Source organism: Myotis daubentonii, chromosome 1 (genome assembly GCF_963259705.1).
Source record: "Myotis daubentonii chromosome 1, mMyoDau2.1, whole genome shotgun sequence".
NCBI classification, from domain to species: domain Eukaryota; kingdom Metazoa; phylum Chordata; class Mammalia; order Chiroptera; family Vespertilionidae; genus Myotis; species Myotis daubentonii.
Window position 1 is genome coordinate 116,764,159 of NC_081840.1, and position 19,863 is coordinate 116,784,021.

The 19,863-nt window shown below is 36.8% G+C and overlaps 1 protein-coding gene across 1 annotated transcript; it reads right to left on the reverse strand.

Annotated features, from left to right (window-relative positions):
• Positions 1-13,691: 13,691 nt before the first annotated feature.
• On the reverse strand, positions 13,692-14,478 carry LOC132226464 (3-hydroxyacyl-CoA dehydrogenase type-2-like). The gene has a single exon (XM_059681108.1). The coding sequence runs from the start codon at positions 14,475-14,477 to the stop codon at positions 13,692-13,694; it is 786 nt and encodes a 261-aa protein (XP_059537091.1). The 5' UTR covers position 14,478.
• Between the last annotated feature and the right edge of the window lie 5,385 nt (positions 14,479-19,863).

A 19,863-nucleotide genomic window follows, 5' to 3' on the forward strand; every position in this document is an offset into this window, starting at 1 on the left:
GCGAATTGTCATCATACGCAGCAATTAACTCAAAATGGATCAAATACCTGCATGTAAGACTTGAAACAATAAATTATATAGAAGAAAACATAGCTAGTAAGTGTAGGGACCTTGGTCTTAGAGAGGATTTTATGAATATGAACTCAAAAACAGGGGCAGTGAAACAAAAATACATAAATGGTACTATATCAACTAAAAAGCTTCTGCACTGCAAATGAAGTAATCAACAAAACAAAAAGAATTTACAGAATAATGATGATGAAAAACACACTTATTTTCCAAAAATTCAGAGTGCTTTTAAACTGTTTATATATACAATTATGTACCACATAACATTTGCATCAACAGTGGAGTACGTATGTGATGATGTTCCCATGAGATTATAATGCTTCTGAAAAATTCCTATTACCTGGTGACATTGTAGCCATTATAATGTTATAGTGCAATGCATTACTCGTGCTTGTTAACAAATGTATTGCACTGCCAGTTGTATAAAAATACAGAGAATACTTTTATATATAGTACATAACACAATCCTATATAATAAAGAACTAATATGCTAATTAGACCGAACAGCCGAACAACCGTCGGGGTGACATTCTGGATGAAGCTGGGGCTGCGAGGGGCAGTGCGGGGCTGCGAGGGCTGAGCCCCTTGCACGAATTCCGTGCATCAGGCCTCTAGTATAAACATAATAAATTACTATGTTAATGATTACATATGGATTATACTATACTTTCTATTATTATTGTTTAGTGTATTCTTTCTTCTTATAAAAAATGTTTACGCTGTGTTAAGTGGAAGCAACTCCATACATCTTCTGTTTACATCAGCTCTCAATGGCATCATATTCCTTTGTATCTGATTTAATCTTACGTTGTTTTGTTCATCATCACTCCTAAGTGTACAAAATCTACTGGCTAATGTTGCCGGTAATAGATCATGTCAAGTGATTGGTCTGGAAACAAAATTAAAGTGATTAAGGTGAAAAATCAGTAATAGTTATTGCTCACCAGTTAGGCATGTCCCATTCCATGATAGCCGTAATCCTGAAGAACCAAGAACAAAGCGATGGAAGCTGCTACAGGATCTGCTTGATTAAAGGCAATGAGACAAACAGAAATACGGATTTATTTTAAAGGATTTGTTGGGGGGAAATTTTTGAGAAGGGCTTATCAAGCATGGAAAAATTTCTACTAATGTCTTAGATTGAACATCAGCCACAGAATCATACCCCTGTAAGCACCATAATAATCACAACCAAAGCAAATACTTTGTTTGCCAGGTTAAAACAAAAGGTTGGAACCAACTACAATGTTGTGTTTACTGCTAGCTCTGGGTGGTTGAATTGTTTCTAATTACATAATGTGAAAGTAAGTGGTGAGTCTGTGAGTGCTGATGTGAAGACTGCTGAAGAATTTTGAAAATGTGAGATAAACTGGTTATGAAGAAAGATTACTTGCCAGAGCAAGTATTTAATGTGGATAACACTTCCCTCTTCTGGAAACTGGTTCCCAAAAGGATTTTCATCCATAAAGAACCCAAGTCAATGCTAGGTTTCAAGGTTTTAAGGACAGGATAATAGTTTTGCTTGGGGGCAGTGTTGCAAACCACAAATTGAAATACTGCGATCTGACATGGTGAGGACCCCACGGCCTTGAAGCACTGCCAGGTACTCCAGGAACACTAAGGAGTGATCAGTGACTCAGCTCCTCTTCCCAGATGCCCCACTGAATTGCTGTCAGCAAAATGGAGTGCTGTTTGGAGATAACATACCTTTCAAGATTTTGCTTATTGCTGATAATGCCTCAGAACATCCTCCTTTTCCTGGTGATTTTTTTATTGTTAATTTAATTTTTTTCTGTATTGATTACGGCATTACATATGTGTCCTTATCCCCCATGGCTCCTCCACCCCGCCCCCCACTCGTGCCCTCACGCCCCTGGTGTCTATGTCCATTGGCTATGCTTGTACTAGTATGCATGCATACAAGTCTTTGGTTGATCTCTCTCCCTTCCCTGCACCCTCCCCTGCCTTCCCTCTGAGATTTCACAGTCTAATCAATGCTTCTCTGTCTCTGGATCTGCTTTTTTTCTCACCAGTTTATGTTGCTCATTATATTTCACAAATGAGAGAGATAATGTGATATTTATATTTCTCCAAATGACTTATTTCTCTTAGCATAATGCTTTCTAATCCATCCATGCTGTTGCAATTGGTAGGTGTTCCTTGCTTTTTATAGCAGTGTACTATTCCATTGTGTAGATATACCAAGGGTTTTTAATCCACTAATCTCCTGATGGGCACTTAGGCTGTTTCCAAATCATAGCTATTGTAAATTGTGCTTCGATGAACATAGGGGTGCATATATCCTTTCTGATTGGTGTTTCTAGAAGTTTCCTGGGATATATTCCTGAAAGTTGGACCACTGGGTCAAATAGGAATTCCATTTTTAGTGTTTTGAGGAAACTCCATACTGTTTTCCACAGTGGCTGCACCAGTCTGCATTCCCACCAGCAGTGTATGAGTGTTCCTTTTTCTCCACATCCTCGCCAGCACTTGTCATTTGTTTATTTATTGATGACTAGAGGCCCGGTGCACAAAATTTGTGCACTCAGGGGGAGGGTCCCTCAGCCTGGCCTGCACTCTCTCACAGTCCAGGAGTCCTCAGGGGATGTCTGACTGGTGGCTTAGGCCTGCTCCCTGCCTAAGTAGGATATCCTTAGCACTACCACAGAGGCGGGAGGGTCTCCCACCACTACCGCTGCACTCGCCAGTTATGAGACCAGTTTTTGGCTGAGCAGTGCTCTCCCTGTGGGAGCACGTTGACCACCAGAGGGCAGCTCCTGCATTGAGCGGGATTGGGCCGAAAAAGGCTCTCTGACATCCCCCGAGGGGTCCTGGATTGCAACAGGGTGCAGACCTGGCTGAGGGACCCCACCAGTGCACAATTGGGGCTGGGAAGGGATCACAGGAAGGCTCCAGGGCGTGTCTGGCCCATCTCATTCAGTCCTGATCATCCAGACCCCAGCAGTAAACTAACCTACCAGTCAGAATGTCTTCCCCCTGGTGATCATTGCACGTCATAGCGAGCAGTTGAGCAGCCTTAGCATATCATTAGCACATTACACTTTGATTGGTTGAACAGACAACTGACACTTAGCATGTTAGGCTTTTATTATATAGGATAGCCATTCTGACAGGTGAGCGATGGTACCTCATTGTCATTTTAATTTGCCTATCTTGAATTATGAGTGACTTTGATCATGTTTTCATATGTCTCTTGGCCTTCCTTCTGTCTTCTTTCAAAAGTGTCTATTTAGGTACATTGCCCATTTTTTGATTGGGTTGTTCATCTTCCTTTTGTTAAGTTTTATGAGTTCCCTGTAAATGTTGGAGATTAAAACCTTATAAGTGATAACATTGGCAAATATGTTCTCCCATGCAGTGGACTTTTTGTTTTGTTGATGGTTTCTTTTGCTGTGCAGAAGCTTTTTATTTTGATGTAGTCCCATTTGTTTATTTTACCTTTAGTTTCCATTGCCCTAGGAGCTGTATCGGTGATGATATTGCTTGGGCATATGTCTTAGACTTTGCTGCCTATGGATTCCTCTAATATTTCTGTCTTACATTTAAGTCCTTTATCCATTTTGAGTTTATTTTTGTGTATGGTGTAAGTTGGTGGTCTAGTTTCATTTTTTTGCATGTATCTGTCCAATTTTCCCAACACCATTTATTGAAGACACTATCTTGACTCCATTGTATGTTCTTGCCTCCTTGGTCAAATATTAATTGAGCATAGTGGTTCGGGTAGATTTCTGGGTTCTCTATTCTATTCCATTGGTCTATAATGTCCCTGTGCCAGTACCAAGCAGTTTTGAGAACAGTGGATTTATAATACAGCTTGATATCTGGTATTGAGATCCCACCTACTTTGTTATTTCTCAAGATTACTACAGATATTTGAGGTCTTTTTTTATTCCAGATGTATTTTTGGAGAGTTCATTCTAGGTCTGTGAAATATGCCATTGGTATTTTAATGGAGAGTCCATTGAATATATAGATTGCTTTAGGTAGTATGGACATTTTAATTATGCTGATTCTACCAACCCATGAGCATGATATGTTCTTCCATCTGTTTTTGTCTTCCTCTATCTCTTTTTTCAGTGTCCTGTAGTTTTATGAGTATAGTTCTTTTACCCCCTTAGTTAAGTTTATTTCTAGATATCTTAATTTTTTTTGGTGCGATGGTAAATGGAATTGTTTTTTTTTTTAATCTCTCTTTCTGTAAGTTCATCTTTGGTGTATAAAAATGCCATAGATTTCTGGGCATTAATTTTGTATCCTGCTACATTGCCAAATTCATTTATTAAGTCTAATAAGTTTTTTATGGAGTCTTTAGGGTTTTCTATGTACAGTCTCATGTCATCTCTGAATAATGATAGTTTTACATCTTATTTTCAAGTTTGGATACCTTTTATTTCTTCTTCTTATCTAATTATTATGGCTAGCAATTCCAGTACTATGTCAAACAGGAGTGATGAAAGTGGGCATCCTTGTCTTGTTCCTGTTCTTAGATGAAATGGTTTTAGTTTTTGCCCATTGAGTATGATGTTCGCTGTAGGTTTGTCATATATGGGTTTTATTATGTTGAGGTATGATCCCTCTATTCCCACTTGGTAAAGGTTTTTACCAAGAAAGGGTGTTGGATTTTGTTAAATGCTTTTTCTGCACCAATTGATATTACTATGTGATTTTTGTTTCTCAATTTGTTTATGTGATGTATCACGTTTATTGATTTGCATATATTGTACCATCCTGCATTCCCGGAATAAGCCCTACTTGGTCATGGTGTATGATCTTTCTAATGTAATGCTGGATCTGATTTGCTAGAATTTTGTTGAGGATTTTGGCATCTATGTTCATGAGGGATATTGGCCTGTAATTCTCTTTCATTGTGTTGTCTTTATCTGGTTTTGGTATAAGGGTAATGCTGGCTTCATAGAATGAGCTTGACAGTGTTCCTTCCTCTTGAATTTCTTGGAATAGTCTGAGGAGGATTGGTTTTAGTTCTTCCTTGAATGTTTGGTAAAACTCCCCTGTGAAGCCATCTGGCACCAAGCTTTTGTTTGCCTGAAACTTTTTGATGACTGCTTTAATTTCCTCCATAGTTATTGGCCTATTGAGATTTTTAGATTCTTCCTGATTAAGTTTTGGAAGGTTGTATTTTTCTAGGAATATATCCATTTCCTCTAGGTTGTGTAGTTTGTTGGAATAGAGTTATTCATAGTATTTTTAAACAACCTCTTGTATTACTTTGGGGTCTGTTGTTATTTTGCCTCTTTCATTTCTGATTTTGTTTATTTGGGTCCTCTCTCTTTGCTTCTTGGTGAGCCTGGCTAGAGGTTCATCAATCTTGTTTATCCTTTCAAAGGACCAGCTCTTGGTTTCATTCGTCTTTTGTATTGGTTTTTTTTGTTTTGTTTTGTTTTGTTTTTTTGGTCTCTATGTGATTTATTTTTGCTCTGATCTTTATCTCCTTCTTTCTGCTCACTCTGTGCTTTTTTTGTTGCTCTCTTTCTAATTCTTTAAGTTGCAAAGTTAGATAATTTATTACCATTTCTTTTTGTTTTTTGAGGTAGGACTGTAGAACTATAATTTTATCTCAATGTCAATGTGGTACTCTCCTTTCAAATACCACCTCTTTGATCCAACCAAGAAATGAAGGCTTTTAAGCACCTTTCAAGACCTACTCTCTGAGGAAGATCTTTGCCCAGATAATTGCTGGAAATGAGGAAGACACTGATTAAAATATGGAAGAATTACAACATCTGCGACTGCATCGAGATTGAGGTGATGTCACCAAGGAGTGTATGAATGGCATCTGGTTGAAGACACTCAAGAGGTTTGCTGGTGACTTCAATGGACTTGTAAAGGATGAGAAGTTTGGAAAAATCAAGGCTGTTGTTGAGATGGCAAACAACTTTAACCTGGTGTGCATTGAGGACATCATTGAGGAGCTCTTAGAGGTGATTCCTAAGGAATTGACTAGTGAGAAGTTGTTTGAACTGGAAAAAACAACAACACATGCCTGAAGAAGAGGCAGGAGAAAAAGAAACTGCAGATGAAGAAAAGGAGCCCCCAGAACATCCACAGAAGGAAGTTAGCAGCAGCTTTTGCAAACCTCAACAACTTCTTAAAATGTTTGAAGACATGGGTCCCAACACCAAAGGTTTTCATTAATAGAGAGGAATTTCATGGTGCATTATCTGAGAATATATGTTGAAAAAAAGAAACAAACCAAGCAAACCACCATGGACATATTTCTGAAGAGTGACACAGCCTTCACAGGAGCTTCTGGCAGGTCCTTCAGAAAGTATTACAAAGAAGACATTGTTATCATGGAGGATGAGAGCTCTGTGCATGTAATTGTCCCTGTAGACTTTTCAATGGGACAAAATGTGGAGATGAAAGACAGTGTTTATGATGATCCTGACCCTGTGTAAGTCTAATATGTTTTTGTTTCTCAGTTATTAACCAAAGAGTTTAAAAATTATTAAAAAATAGAAAAAAGCTTACAAAATAAGGATGTAGAGAAAGAAAATACTTTTTTGTGCAGCTGTACAATGTGTTTCTGTTTTAAGCTGAGTATTATTAGAAAATATTTTTTAAATTAAAATGTTTATAAAATAAAAAGTTGCAGTAAGTTAAGGTTAATTTATTTTTGAAGAAAAATTTAGTGTAACTTAGGTGTACTAGTACAGTGTCTATGAAGCCTACAAGAATGTATAGTAATGCCCTAGGCCTTCACATTCACTGACTACTCACTGATTCACCCAGAGCAACTTCCAGATCTCTCAACTCCATTCATGATAACTACCTTATACAGGCATATAGTTTTTTATCTTACACCATATTTTTACTGTACATTTTCTATATTTTAATATACAAATGCTTACCATTGTGTTACAATTACTTACATCATTCAGTGTAGTAACATGCAGGTTTGTAGCTGTACCATATAGCCTAGATGTGTACCTATGTATATACCACTTGGCTTGTGGAAATGCATTCTATGATGTTTGCACAATGACATAATTGCCTAATTGTGCATTTCTCAGAACATATCCCTATCATTAAGCAGTAGGTGTCTGTCCTTTCATATGTGTTCCCAGACACATATACACAGCCTTTTTTTCAGCATTTTTGTAAATATTATGAAATAATTTAAACATTTATAAGAGTAATAAAATTCTATACAAACATGAAGTATATTAATATATATGTATGCTGATGTCAAACATTTAATGATGTTTTGATGAGTGAAATAAAGCAATTACATATACTAAAATAGTACCAATAAATACACATGTAAATTTACTACATGTACATTTTAAATATTTTAAAATAAAACTTTTGGAACTTCATATAACAGGTGTTTGTCAGTGGTTACTTCCCGGGGTAGGTTCAAATTTTAGTCTTGGATCAGGAGACATTTTGTAACATATACTTTTTATATTTTTGAGTTTTTATATGCCATAATCATGTTTTTTCAATAATACCATTTTAAAATTTGGGCAAATATAATATGCCATAAATCATATAAGAAACCATGAGGGCAGAGAGAGAGAAAGAGGTACATTGAGACAAAAACAGAGATGAGAGACAAGGAGAAAGAGACAGAGAACTGAAGTAAGGGGGAAAAAAGCAGTAGGTGACAATAGCTTCTTTCTGACTCTAGGGCACAAGCTGAGTGCATTGATTCTGTGTGATTTATACAGATACTATTATCCCATTAGGAATCTGGAGAAAAAAATGAATTTATTATTCTAAATAAAGAAGATGTGATCATCTTTTTTATTGGGATACTAAGGTATTTTCATTGTACAAGAGTGAATAATTTGTTTCTATCACATAGAATTGTAATCTCAAAATGGTCATGAAAGAAAACCAGTTATAATTTTCAGCATTTTACTAGAAAACAAATTAAACCTAGAAAATTCTATTTCAATTCCACTTCCAATGTCTCTAACAATGGATTATGTGATTATGTAGGAGGCTGCACAATGAAGCTTTCAGCTGTTACATGTTTTGAAAATACATTTTTAAGATTAAAAGGCTATAGAACTGAAATATATTTGCTTTTATACCAAAAATAGCAGTGGACTTATAAACAGAAGGAAAATTTTATATCTGTGTCAAAAAGTATTATTTCTATGATATCTGAATTAAATTTTGTCCTCATATTATAGAATGATCAAAATATTAAAACAATTGTACTCTAGAAATAAGTATTTCCTGAAGTAACCTAAGAACTGGCAGCAAATCCTAGTACAAAAACAAAATGCAATTTTATCCAGTGCTTTTCTTGAGATTAAGATGCACATTGAAAAATCTATATCCATTATTCTCTGATTAAAAATGTACTTGAGATTATTTTCCTTTAAAATCATTTGCTTTGGGAAGAATGTATCAATCTACTCTTATTTTCTACAAATGCTTCCTTAGGTAGAATATGACAGTAAATCAAAAAATGAAAAGGGATTTACCGTTAGTATCTGCATAAGTCCATATGCTTATTTTGCAAACATTCCAGGCCATGAAGACATCATTGCTGTGTTGTAATAAGAATAATAACTTGCTTATATTCTAGAAATATTATTCTAGCTTTTGGGTAGAGATTGAATTAGAGTGAAAAACAAACAAAACCAAATGTGACATTTTGTCCTTAAGTCTAGTTGTACACTGGGTTGAACATATTAAATTTCTCAACCTATGAGTTCCATATTTCTAAAAAATTTTTTTTGATTTTCTTTTTTTTCTTTTTAAAAATAAATTGATTGGGGTAGCATTGGTTAATAAGAGTATATGGGTTGCAAGTGAACACTTATAATACATGATCTGTATGTCTACCACCCAAAGTCAAATCATCTCCCATCGCCCTAACCGGTTTGGCTCAATGGACAGAGCTTCGGCCTGCGGACTCAAGGGTCCCAGGTTCGATTCCAGTCAAGGGCATGTACTTGGTTGCAGACACATACCCAGTGGGGAGTGTGCAGGAGACAGCTGATCAATGATTCTCTCTCATCATTGATATTTCTAGCTCCCTCTTCCTTCCTCTCTGAAATCAATAAAAATATATTTTTTAAAAAATCATCTCCCATCACCATATATTTGGTGCCCTTTACTACCCACCACCCCCTTCCTTCTGGAAACCATAAGATTGCTGTCTGTGTCTAAGTCGTTTTTTTGTTTGTTTTCCTTCTCTGTTCATTTGTTGCTTTCATTTTTACATACCACATGTGTGTAAAATCATATGATTCTTAACTTTTTCAGACTGACTAATTTTGCTTAGCATGATATTCTCAAAGACTATCCTTGTCACAAATGGAGGTATTTCATCTTTTCTTATGGTAGGGGAGTAATCCATTGGAGATATATAATAACAAATGTGGAAGTTGTGGAGAAAGAGGAACCCTCATTCACTGTTGGTGGGTATGTAAACTAGTACAACCACTATGGAAAAGAGTATGGAGGTTCCTCAAAAAATAAGAACATAGGTACCATATGAACAGCAACCCCTTTTCTGGGTAACTACCTGAAAAATTTGAAAACATTTATTCACAAAGATATATGCTCGCCTATGTTCATGGCAGCATTATGCACAGTGGAAACATTTATATTTCTAGTAGCCTATGTTTCATGATAAACCTAGAGTAGCAGAATCTTCCAAAAGTCTCTTAAATTACAAATAAGGCCAAAATCCTTCATAAATAGCAGGATAAAGTAAGAATATTCCTCTATTTTTCAATTGAACATGAGATATTTTTCTTTAGAATAAAAAACTGACCCAAATGGCGTTCAATAATAATGGTTGTCTTGAAATAACTAGAGATTTACGTACCATTGGCTCTATTGGCTCTTTCTGCTTGGGAAACTGAATATTTTTCTTTTTCAGAATAATTCTTTAGTGTGAAATTAATGACTTGTTCTTGAGAAATTTTGTTTAATTATTTAACAATGGAAAGAGAAATCCATGATCAAGTATGTATATAATTGTAAATTGTACAGGCAAAATACTTTAATGGTTTGGGCTAATTTGGAGAAGTAGTAATGGGAAAAAAATGAATGTGCTGACCTGGCAGACATTAAAGGGTATGTAGTGGTACTTTAATTCTACCATTCATTACCTACTTTGTCCACTTTTATAGATTAATAAATGCAAAAACTATTACAAATGGGCCTAAAATAATACAGAAATTGTTTTCTCTCTTTTTATTCTATTTTATCAATGAGTAAGTTTATAGAATTTTCACACCTACAAATGTTTTCATTTACATCACCACAGCCAATATGGTGTATACCTAAAGCCATACTTCAATTCTTTTACCTGCTTATGCCTTCAGCTATAAAAAGATAGACTCTTGTCTTCAAAACATAGTGTTTCCCATTATTGTGGCTGTCACACTAAAGCAGGATGGCCACTTGATGAGGATATAACTCAATAAAACACTGAAGTTCTTACATCTTAAATATTGTGATAATCTACAGTAGAATAAAAAATATCTAATAAAATCACCCTTCTCAATATTTTAAAATACTTTCCTCTCTTTTATTTGTATTACAGAGTTTGAAACAGATGGGTTAGTGGTTCTCAATCTTCCTAATGCCGTGACCCTTTAATACAGTTCCTCATGTTGTGGTGACCCCCAACCATAAAATTATTTTTGTTGCTACTTTATAACTGTAATTTTGTTACTGTTATGAATCATAATGTAAATATCTGATATGCAGGATGTATTTTCAGGGGTTGCGACCCACAGGTTGAGAACCGCTGGCTGTTAGAGTAACCTGAAGGGCAGGAAAATGTTGTGAAATTCAAGATTGGTATTGATTGTGCCTATGCCAGTGGACAGGAATGTAAGGATAACTCCAAATAGTAAAGACCAAAGGGGTTGAGCTTTTGCCAGGAGCTGGTTGCCAGTCCCAATGTCCCAGTGTGCCACCATTTTACACAAGTGTTAAAGGTTGCCAACCACTTAAGTTAGAGCAATCATTTGTATCATCATGGTTTCCTGTCTTCACTGATTACCAACAGGTTGGCTCAATTCAAATACTACATCTTTTTAAAATATGATGCTGAAAAACTTTATAAATAAAATGATTTATTTAATTGTTCTTGGAATTAATTATAATCTCATTCAGATAATAAATAAATGCCTTTGTAAAGTGTAATGGTAGTACTATTGTCTTCTTGTAATGATGAAAGTGCTTACTATCAGTAAGAAATACAGCTTTGTTAGAGGAACCTTGAAAAAAAATACATATTTTTCCAATAACATTTTTCATTCTAATAAACCACTATTTATAAGATTAAATTAATGGAGTGATAATATAGTTATAGTTTTATGATAATTTTAGGGTAAGCCATTGTCAACATTAGTGAACAGAATTTATGACCTTTTTAAAAATGTGATGGATGACTCAATTTGAAATTTTAATAATTTTATTGAAATACTATTAAAACAAATGTCTTGTGTTTTCACAAAGTGTAGAAAAGAAATATGCTGAAATTATGCATTCAAGGGATTCATTTTTATGAATGGAAAATAGACTCAAACTTGAGATTATGCTAAATAGATCATGAGAAATGGGGTTCTTGTATTGTGGTTTTAAAAGAAACCCTTTATTTTATTTCATTATAAAAATTACATAATTACTGAGTTAGTGAATATTGAGTATACTGAATAATGTTTTTGCCATTGCCCAATGTCAATATGAATATATTTAGTTTATTACTAAAATGAAGATGACTATCCTCAAATGCATATTTTTTGGCATTTAAAATAATATTACAGACAAAGTAAAAATTTATAATGCAAGATTAAGAAGGACAGGGACAAAAACTGCAATTGGGTATAAGAGAAAATAATTATCTTTATATAGCAATTCTTCAAAAGGCTCAAGGACTGAAGATAGAATGAGTTCACTTCATTCTTAAAATGAAAGCCTTTAGCGATTAGTTGACAATTTTTTCTTAGGTATCTGGAAATAGACCTGGAATTAATGGCAAGCCATCAGAGTAACTGAATTCGGAGCATACCATCAATACATTAGTAAGGTAATGGAAAAATAGAGCATACTGATATAGAAAAAAAAGATTCAGTTATCAACTTGGTAAGATAAATGAATAATAATTTTCATTTGTATGTGTTTTCAAGTATCAAATATTACCCCAAATATCTCCAGAAACCTACAATTCTGAAGAATAAATATAAATTTCTAAAGCATGGAAGAGAAAGTTTGTTAAACAAAAATAATCTAGAAATATATTAATTCATATAATTATAAATTACATTTAGTAAAAAAAATTTCCCACCAAAATTATCCTCCCTAAAAGTGTTTTAGTAGGAAAATTTCCAGATGTACTTTCTTTGCCATGAATGCCTTCAGTATATATCTAGTAGAGACATACAGCTGGATAGATGTTTAAAATCATATTTCATTAATAGCTGGTGGTGGGGAGTTGGCATAATTTGGGATGTTTTAATGATGTTTCCCTCTTTTTAGTTCCATATATGTATACTAATGATATTTATTAAAGTACTAGAGGCCTGATGCACAAAATTTGTGCAAGAGGCTCAGCCCTCTGCAGCCCTGGCTTCATCCAGAAGGTCATCCGGAAAGTCATCCAGCTGTCTGGCCTAATTAGCATATTATGCTTTTATTATTATAGATAATTTTTAAAATATTAAGAAATATATTTCCTATAAATTGATTCATGAAAATTTATTCAACTAATTAAATGATGGAGCATGTGAGTATACATTGAATAAATTAATGAAGAGCTATTACTATATAAATTGCTCCATTAGATACAAAATTGGTTGAAGTCCAACAGTCCATAATCTATAATCATTTGGATTACCTGTCCCACCTGACAAGAATTAATTCCTTTACTGAGGAAATCTCCTATCAAGTCTGGGACTACAAATCAATAGTAAACAATGTCATGCACAAGTCATTCTCCTAGATAATCCTTCAGTTACCTTTCAATATAAAACATCAAAAAAGATAACTTTTTTCTTTAAGTTTCAGAGTTGTTGTTTTGTTTTTGTTTTGTTTGTTTTTTTTACTTTTTATCACATTGAGATCATAAGTAATCTTCAAAGATTATTTTTGTTCACAAAAATGTTTGTGGGTTTAGATTTGACCTGATTAGTTCAAAGTACTTAAAACCTTCACAAGGCACTGTGATTGTCCTTTTACTGTTAATATACAAATGGGTGTTATAAGAGTATTCACTAACCATACAAGTCTTCTTGAGTTTGCTCTGTAAAGCTAGGGCCATTCCGTATTGGCCAAGTACAAATGCCAGAGGACTACCTATGGTCCCAAAATTCTGATACCGAATCTCAGGTTGGGTTTGGAGAAGTTTGGCTTATTTGATCATCTATTCCAAAGCTAGAAAACCAATTACAGGACATTTTCTCTGCCAGATTTCATGTGCGGTCCTCATGAATTTGGGTAAATTCCTCTTTTCATTTTTTTTTCCTGTAAGAAATAGACTTTATTAGGCACAGAAGGTGATTAGTGGGCAGAGATACACAATGGCTAGCGGGCTTCCTCCCGAGCTGGAGCACAGCGTCCCAGGGGAAGGACGGAGGAGTGTGCTTCGTCTGCCCCTCCCCTCAAGGCTGCATGCGGATGGCCCCATCCAGCCGGATGACCTCTCCGTTGATGAACCGGTTCTCGATGATGCACTGTACCAGGTGCGCGTACTCAGCAGGGTGGCCCAGGCGGCGGGGGAAGGGCACCTGGTTGGCCAGGTAGTTGCACACTTCCTCAGGGAGGGTGGTCATCAGCGGGGTGCCAAACAGGCCGGGAGCGATGGTTATGACGCGGATGCCCAGGGGCGCCAGGTCCCGGGCAATGGGCAGCGTCATGCCCGCCACGCCCGCCTTGGAAGCGGAGTATGCCGCCTGGCCCACCTGGCCCTCGAAGGCGGCCACGCTGGCCGTGTTGATGATGACCCCTCGCTGGCCTCCTCGGTCTGGTGCGTTCAGGCCCATCTCCCAGGCCACGAGGCGGATCACGTTGAAGGTGCCGATGAGATTCACGTTGATCACTCGTCGGAAGTCCTCCAAGGGGTGGGCCTGCCTGCTCTTCAGGTCGTAGGTCTGGAGGGCCACCGCGATGCCGACACAATTGACGGCCACGTCCACGCGGCCAAACTTTCCTTTCGCTAAAGCCAGAGCTGCGCGCACGTCCTCCTCCGAGGTCACGTCGGTTGGGGCGAAGGCGCAGCTCCTCCCTAGCCGCCGGGCCTGCTCCTCCCCGCTGGAGCCGGGCATGTCCAGCAGCACGGCACTGGCCCCCTGTCCCACCAGCCGCTCCGCCGTGGCCAGACCGAGGCCCGAGGCGCCCCCGGTGATGACGGCCACCAGGCCCTTCACGCCCCGACTCACCGCAGCCATCTTCCCCCGCCTCTCCCACCCAGCCCCGCCCCTCCCACCCAGCCCCGCCCCTCCCACCCAGCCCCGCCCCTCCCACCCAGCCCCGCCCCGCCCTCGCGGCCCGCCCCTCCCCTCCCCTCCCCGCTCTTCTGCAGGTGCTGCCCGCTGCTTCCCTGCCAGGAAACAACTTCTTCACTGCTGGTGAGAGTGGCGCTCCGCAAACCCGGTATTGGGTGAGAGCCATCTGAGAGATTTAGGGACATTTTCATATATATACCATGTGGCAAAATATGTCACAATGTCCCCGGTGAGTAGGGGCTCAAAGCGCCGGATTCGCAGATAAAGTCAACACATTTCTCAATAGTGGGATTGCCATGCCTGATTGCAGTAAATGAGAATCATTCTCCAATGTGACACTAAGGTGAGGCCTTGGCTATACAATTTGTCCGATCATATACTGATAAATAGGAAGACAGGTTTCATTGAATGGATGCAAATGACTCTCTTGCCCTAAAATGTAAGGAAACTCAAAAAAGTTGCTTGTTTCTGAATTCTGGGCAAGGGCAAGAGGAGGTAGGGGTCAGTGACAACCAGATACCATTAACATGTTTTATTTCCGTTTAAGAAAATATAGTCCACTAAATCGAGGCATAGAGATAGTGACTTCATCGATCCATAAAAATAGAATATTAAAAATATCATCAATAATATTCCACACAAATAACTGCAGTTAAATTGCACTTGTCGGTTATTTAATCCTGGGGAATTATTCTGTTGGATTGGGGATCAGCAGTGTGTTTTCATTTGTTTCTGGACAATAAAGAAATTTCTATGTAATGTCTCACTCAACTGGTATATCTGAAAGTTGTCTAAGCCATGTCAGCTTGGACACCTGTATACAACAGCCCACTCTTTGCAGTATCAGTAGTTCAAAGTATCTAATACTGTTCTTTCCATAATGCAGTGTGATTGTCCTTTTGTTGTTTAATATATAAATCCTAGATGGAGCTTATAGCAGAGCCTTCAGGCCACCATCAGAAGGAAGCAAAAACCTGTTTGATAATGATAATAAATGACTGTGGTCAATTTCTTGCCAACAATATAAGAACATAGAAGAGTAAAATTTTTTATTGGGGTGCAGGATATAGCTATGTGCTAAGAATTTGATCCATGTTTCCCATGAAATTAAGAATGAACCACAGATTACAAAGTCATTGACAAATCTTCAAGGTATTTTTATAGAAATATTTCTATTAATAATATTATAATTCTTCAAACTTAGCTTTGGTAGTCTCAGCATCTTTTCTTATTCAACAATTCCTATGCAGGTCTTAAATTGCATTTTGCTAATTGAAAACCATGGAAGACAACAAACAAATCTATATCTAGTATCACTTTTAGAACGTGAAAAAGGAGTTCTATATCACTTCAAGGGGGTTTTCTGGGAAACATAAGAGATGTTTTGGTGTAAACATTTTACTTATAATTTTCATTTTTTTCTGAAGTGGAGGGCCTGCTCTTCTGACAATCCTATATAATAAAAGGCTAATATGTAAATTGACCAAATGACTGGTCACTATGATGTGCACTGACCACCAGGGAGCAGACGTTCAATGCAGGAGCTGCCCCCTGGTGGTCAGTGAGCTCCCACAAGGGGTGCCCCGCTCAGCCAGAAGGTAGACTCATGGCTGGCAAGCGCAGCGGCAGTGGTGAGAGCCTCTCCCGCCTCTGTGGCAGCGCTAAGGATGTCCGACTGAGGGGTAAGCCGTCAGTTGGATATCTCCCAAGGGCTCCAGGACTGTGAGAGAGCACAGGCTAGGCTTAGAGACCCCCGCCCGTCTCCCCCCACCCCCCACCACAAGTGCATGAATTTCATGCACCAGGCCTCTAGTAAAATCAGAAGCATAGAAGACACTGAGGAATCTCAAAGGGAGGTGAGGACGGGTGAGTGGGAAGAGATTAACCAAATAATTTATATGCATATATGCACACCCATGGACACAGACAACAGTGTGGTGGAGGCCTTGGTTGGGGGCAGGTACAGGCTACAAGGGGTCAATGTGGGGGAGAAGGGAACATATGTAATACTTTCAACAATAAAGATAAATTTTAAAAAAAAGATAGAATATGGATACCTGGGCAACAAATTAGAAGGAAACATATCTTTTATATGATAGGAAACTGTTCTATTTTTTAAAATGAAGAGAATGATAAAGTTATCTCAAAAAGACAAAATTATTTTGGTAGGCCATGGAATCTCTACTATTTCTGGGCAGATTGCACAGAAGGTAAAAGAGGATCATTTATCATTTTAACAGTGTGAAAGACAAATTCCAGTTTGGCATCAATATTTGGCAGTAAACTCTTCATGGCATCTAAAAAATAAGCACATCAAACTGAGCCAACTTTGGCAAAACTACACAACACTTGTGTCTTTACAGATCCAGATATTTTAAACTAAGACAAGCAAAAATCCCCTTCTGTGAGTATTGGAAACATTTTTATAACCATTCAGCTTTTGCTTTTCACTATCCTCTTTCAAATTATGAAATAAACAAACACATTAGACTACTCGTTTTATATGAATTGATTAAAAAACACATTTTATTACTTTGTGTCCACATTTATGCTTCTGGATCATCATTTTCCCTAGGATAATCTCAACTATTCATGTTAATTATAACTTTTAACCAAAAGAAATCATACCAATTTCAGAGAAAATGCTTAGAGATGGTTCATTAAGAAATGTCTATCATACTTAAGCATCCTAGTAGACTATCAAAATTCATGAATATGTACAACACAATTTTCTACTGCTACATACATTTTTAAATATCTTTTTAAGGTAGAAAATAAGCATCTTTATTTAGGTGACCCAAAGGGAGAGTCTCTTGAAACACATAAAAATAAGAAGCAAAATTTATGTTTACAATTATGCTTAGTATCAATGTTTTAGTACTTACCATTACTGAGTAATTAAACAGATATCCAAAGAATATTTATATATTAACTTTATTTAACATTTACTCACATTTTTAGGTTACTTTAAATATTATAATGTTTAAGCTAATACATAACAAATATAATTAATGCTATAAAGTGTTTATTGGAATTATTATCCAATTTTGTTAAACACTGATTTCCTTTTTCAAATTCTCAAAAATGTAAATAACTGTCAGCTTATTTGATCAATAAATCCATATAAAACATTTTTGACATTCAGTTTAAAGAGGATATTTTATGATAAAAAAATCTTATGAATATAAAATCTAGTGTTATACTTAACTAGAGGCCCAGTGCATGAATTCATGCATGGGTGGGGTGGGCTGGCCGACCCCATTGGAGTCAGGCTGGCCCAGGGGAGGGGCCTCAGGAGGTTGGCCAGCTGGCCCCACCCCCAATCGGGTTGGTTGGCTGGCCACAGTGCACGTCATAATGATCCATCATTCTGGTTGTTCTGGTCATTCCTATCGTTCCAGTCACTTGCCTTTATATATATATATAAAAGATATATTCTGCTTTTTTATTTACTTAGAGCAAAATTATTAAATCTTTCTAATTTGTCCAAAGATACATTTTAATTATGTTAATCTGAATTCATAAAGTTATCTTTTTTAATTATTTTTTTAATTACAGTTTATAATCACTATTATTTTATATTAGTGTCAGGTGTGCTGTATAGTGATTAGACAATCATATACTTTGCAAAGTGTTCCCCCTGATATTTCTAATATGCAACTGGCACCGTATATAGTTATTACAATATTATTGACTATATTTCTTATGCTGTACTTTGTATCCTCATGACTATTTTGTAACTACCAACATAGAATGTTTCTGAACAAGGAGTTTCAGTAAGAAAGTTTTATTTTTATTCAATCATTTTATAATATTAAAAACTCTGTTTCTTTAATTTCTGTGAATTTTGAAAATACTCTTCATATATCAATATAAATAGAGCTCTTTTAATTTAAAATATATGATAATCTAATTTATTAATACTCTTAAGATATAGCAAAATTATTCACACTCACCTAAAAAAAGGTAAACACTTTCCTTAATGACACACCCAGAAAAGTGTAGAGACCCCTCGGCTTCAGAGCTGCAGCTTTAGCCACAAATAAAAGGTAAAACCTAGTCAAGACCTCAAAAACTTGCTCTCCTTCCCAGTTAACAAACAGATATCTAAAGAATAATAAATACAGACTAGATTCTCTGTCATCTTTCATGTGACAGAGGATTGATCTCCATTGTCTATTGACAAAGATCATCAAATGGTCAACCATAATACTCAATGTCCATTTATGTTTCCCACAGGTAAAAAAGAAATTTTCAGTCTGCGTGAATCAGAAACAAACAAAAATCATAAACTAAAAACACACACAAAACTTTGAGATTCCCAGAGTCATCAAACTAAATGAAGATGTCCTCAAGATTAAATAGCCCAGTAAATACATACACTTTTCTGCATGACAGTGTACTTGGCCCCATCAGGTGGGCTCAGTTGCATGTTTTAATGGATGACCTACAAAACTGCTAATTTTCAAAAGATTCAACAACATGACTTCCATGTAAATATAAAATGAACTATGTTTCACATAGTTTTAACTCTTTAATTAATGAGATGAACCATTAAGAATATATTAAAACTGGTCCAAAGAGCATTTGGCAAGTTTAGATAGATAGATACATAGATACATAGCTACATAGATAAATACATAGATGCATAGATGGTTGAGAGAGGAAGAAAGAAACTGAAAGGAAAGAGGGAGGAAAGAAGGAAGGCCTGAAGGAAGGAAGGAAGGCTAAGGTAGAGGTATGTATAATTTAACAAATAAATGTTCGGATAAGATAGTTTCATTAACTGCAACTAGGCCCATAAACTATAATTTTTGGTATTATATGTTCTGTTAGATAGAAATTATTTGCATCTCCTCCTGATAAAATTCTGCTAGTTGAGTTGTAGTTTCACTAAGTGTGAGAACTTTAATCAAAGTTTTTGCCCTTGTATGATGTGAGGGTGGAACAAACTTCCCTCTACCCTCAATGTACTTCTGGCTGTTCTAATAATCAAATAGGCATGAGAAAGATTAGCAAGAGATAATAACCAGATTTAATACATACATATGTATGGGAATCCCACATACATGAGAGACTCGGAGACCCAGTAGGCATGAGAGGTTAAGAAATAGAATGATAACATCTGTATATATAAAAGCCTAAGCAACCATTATGACTGGACGACCAGACAACTGGACAACCGGCTGGTAGCTATGACATGCACTGACCAGCAGGAGGCAGATGCTCAACACAGGAGCTTCCCCCTGGTGGTCAGTGTGCTCCCACAGCCAACTTCCTGTGGCCGGCCAACCTCCTGCGGTCCGTCCCCCCCCACTGGCAGGCCCCA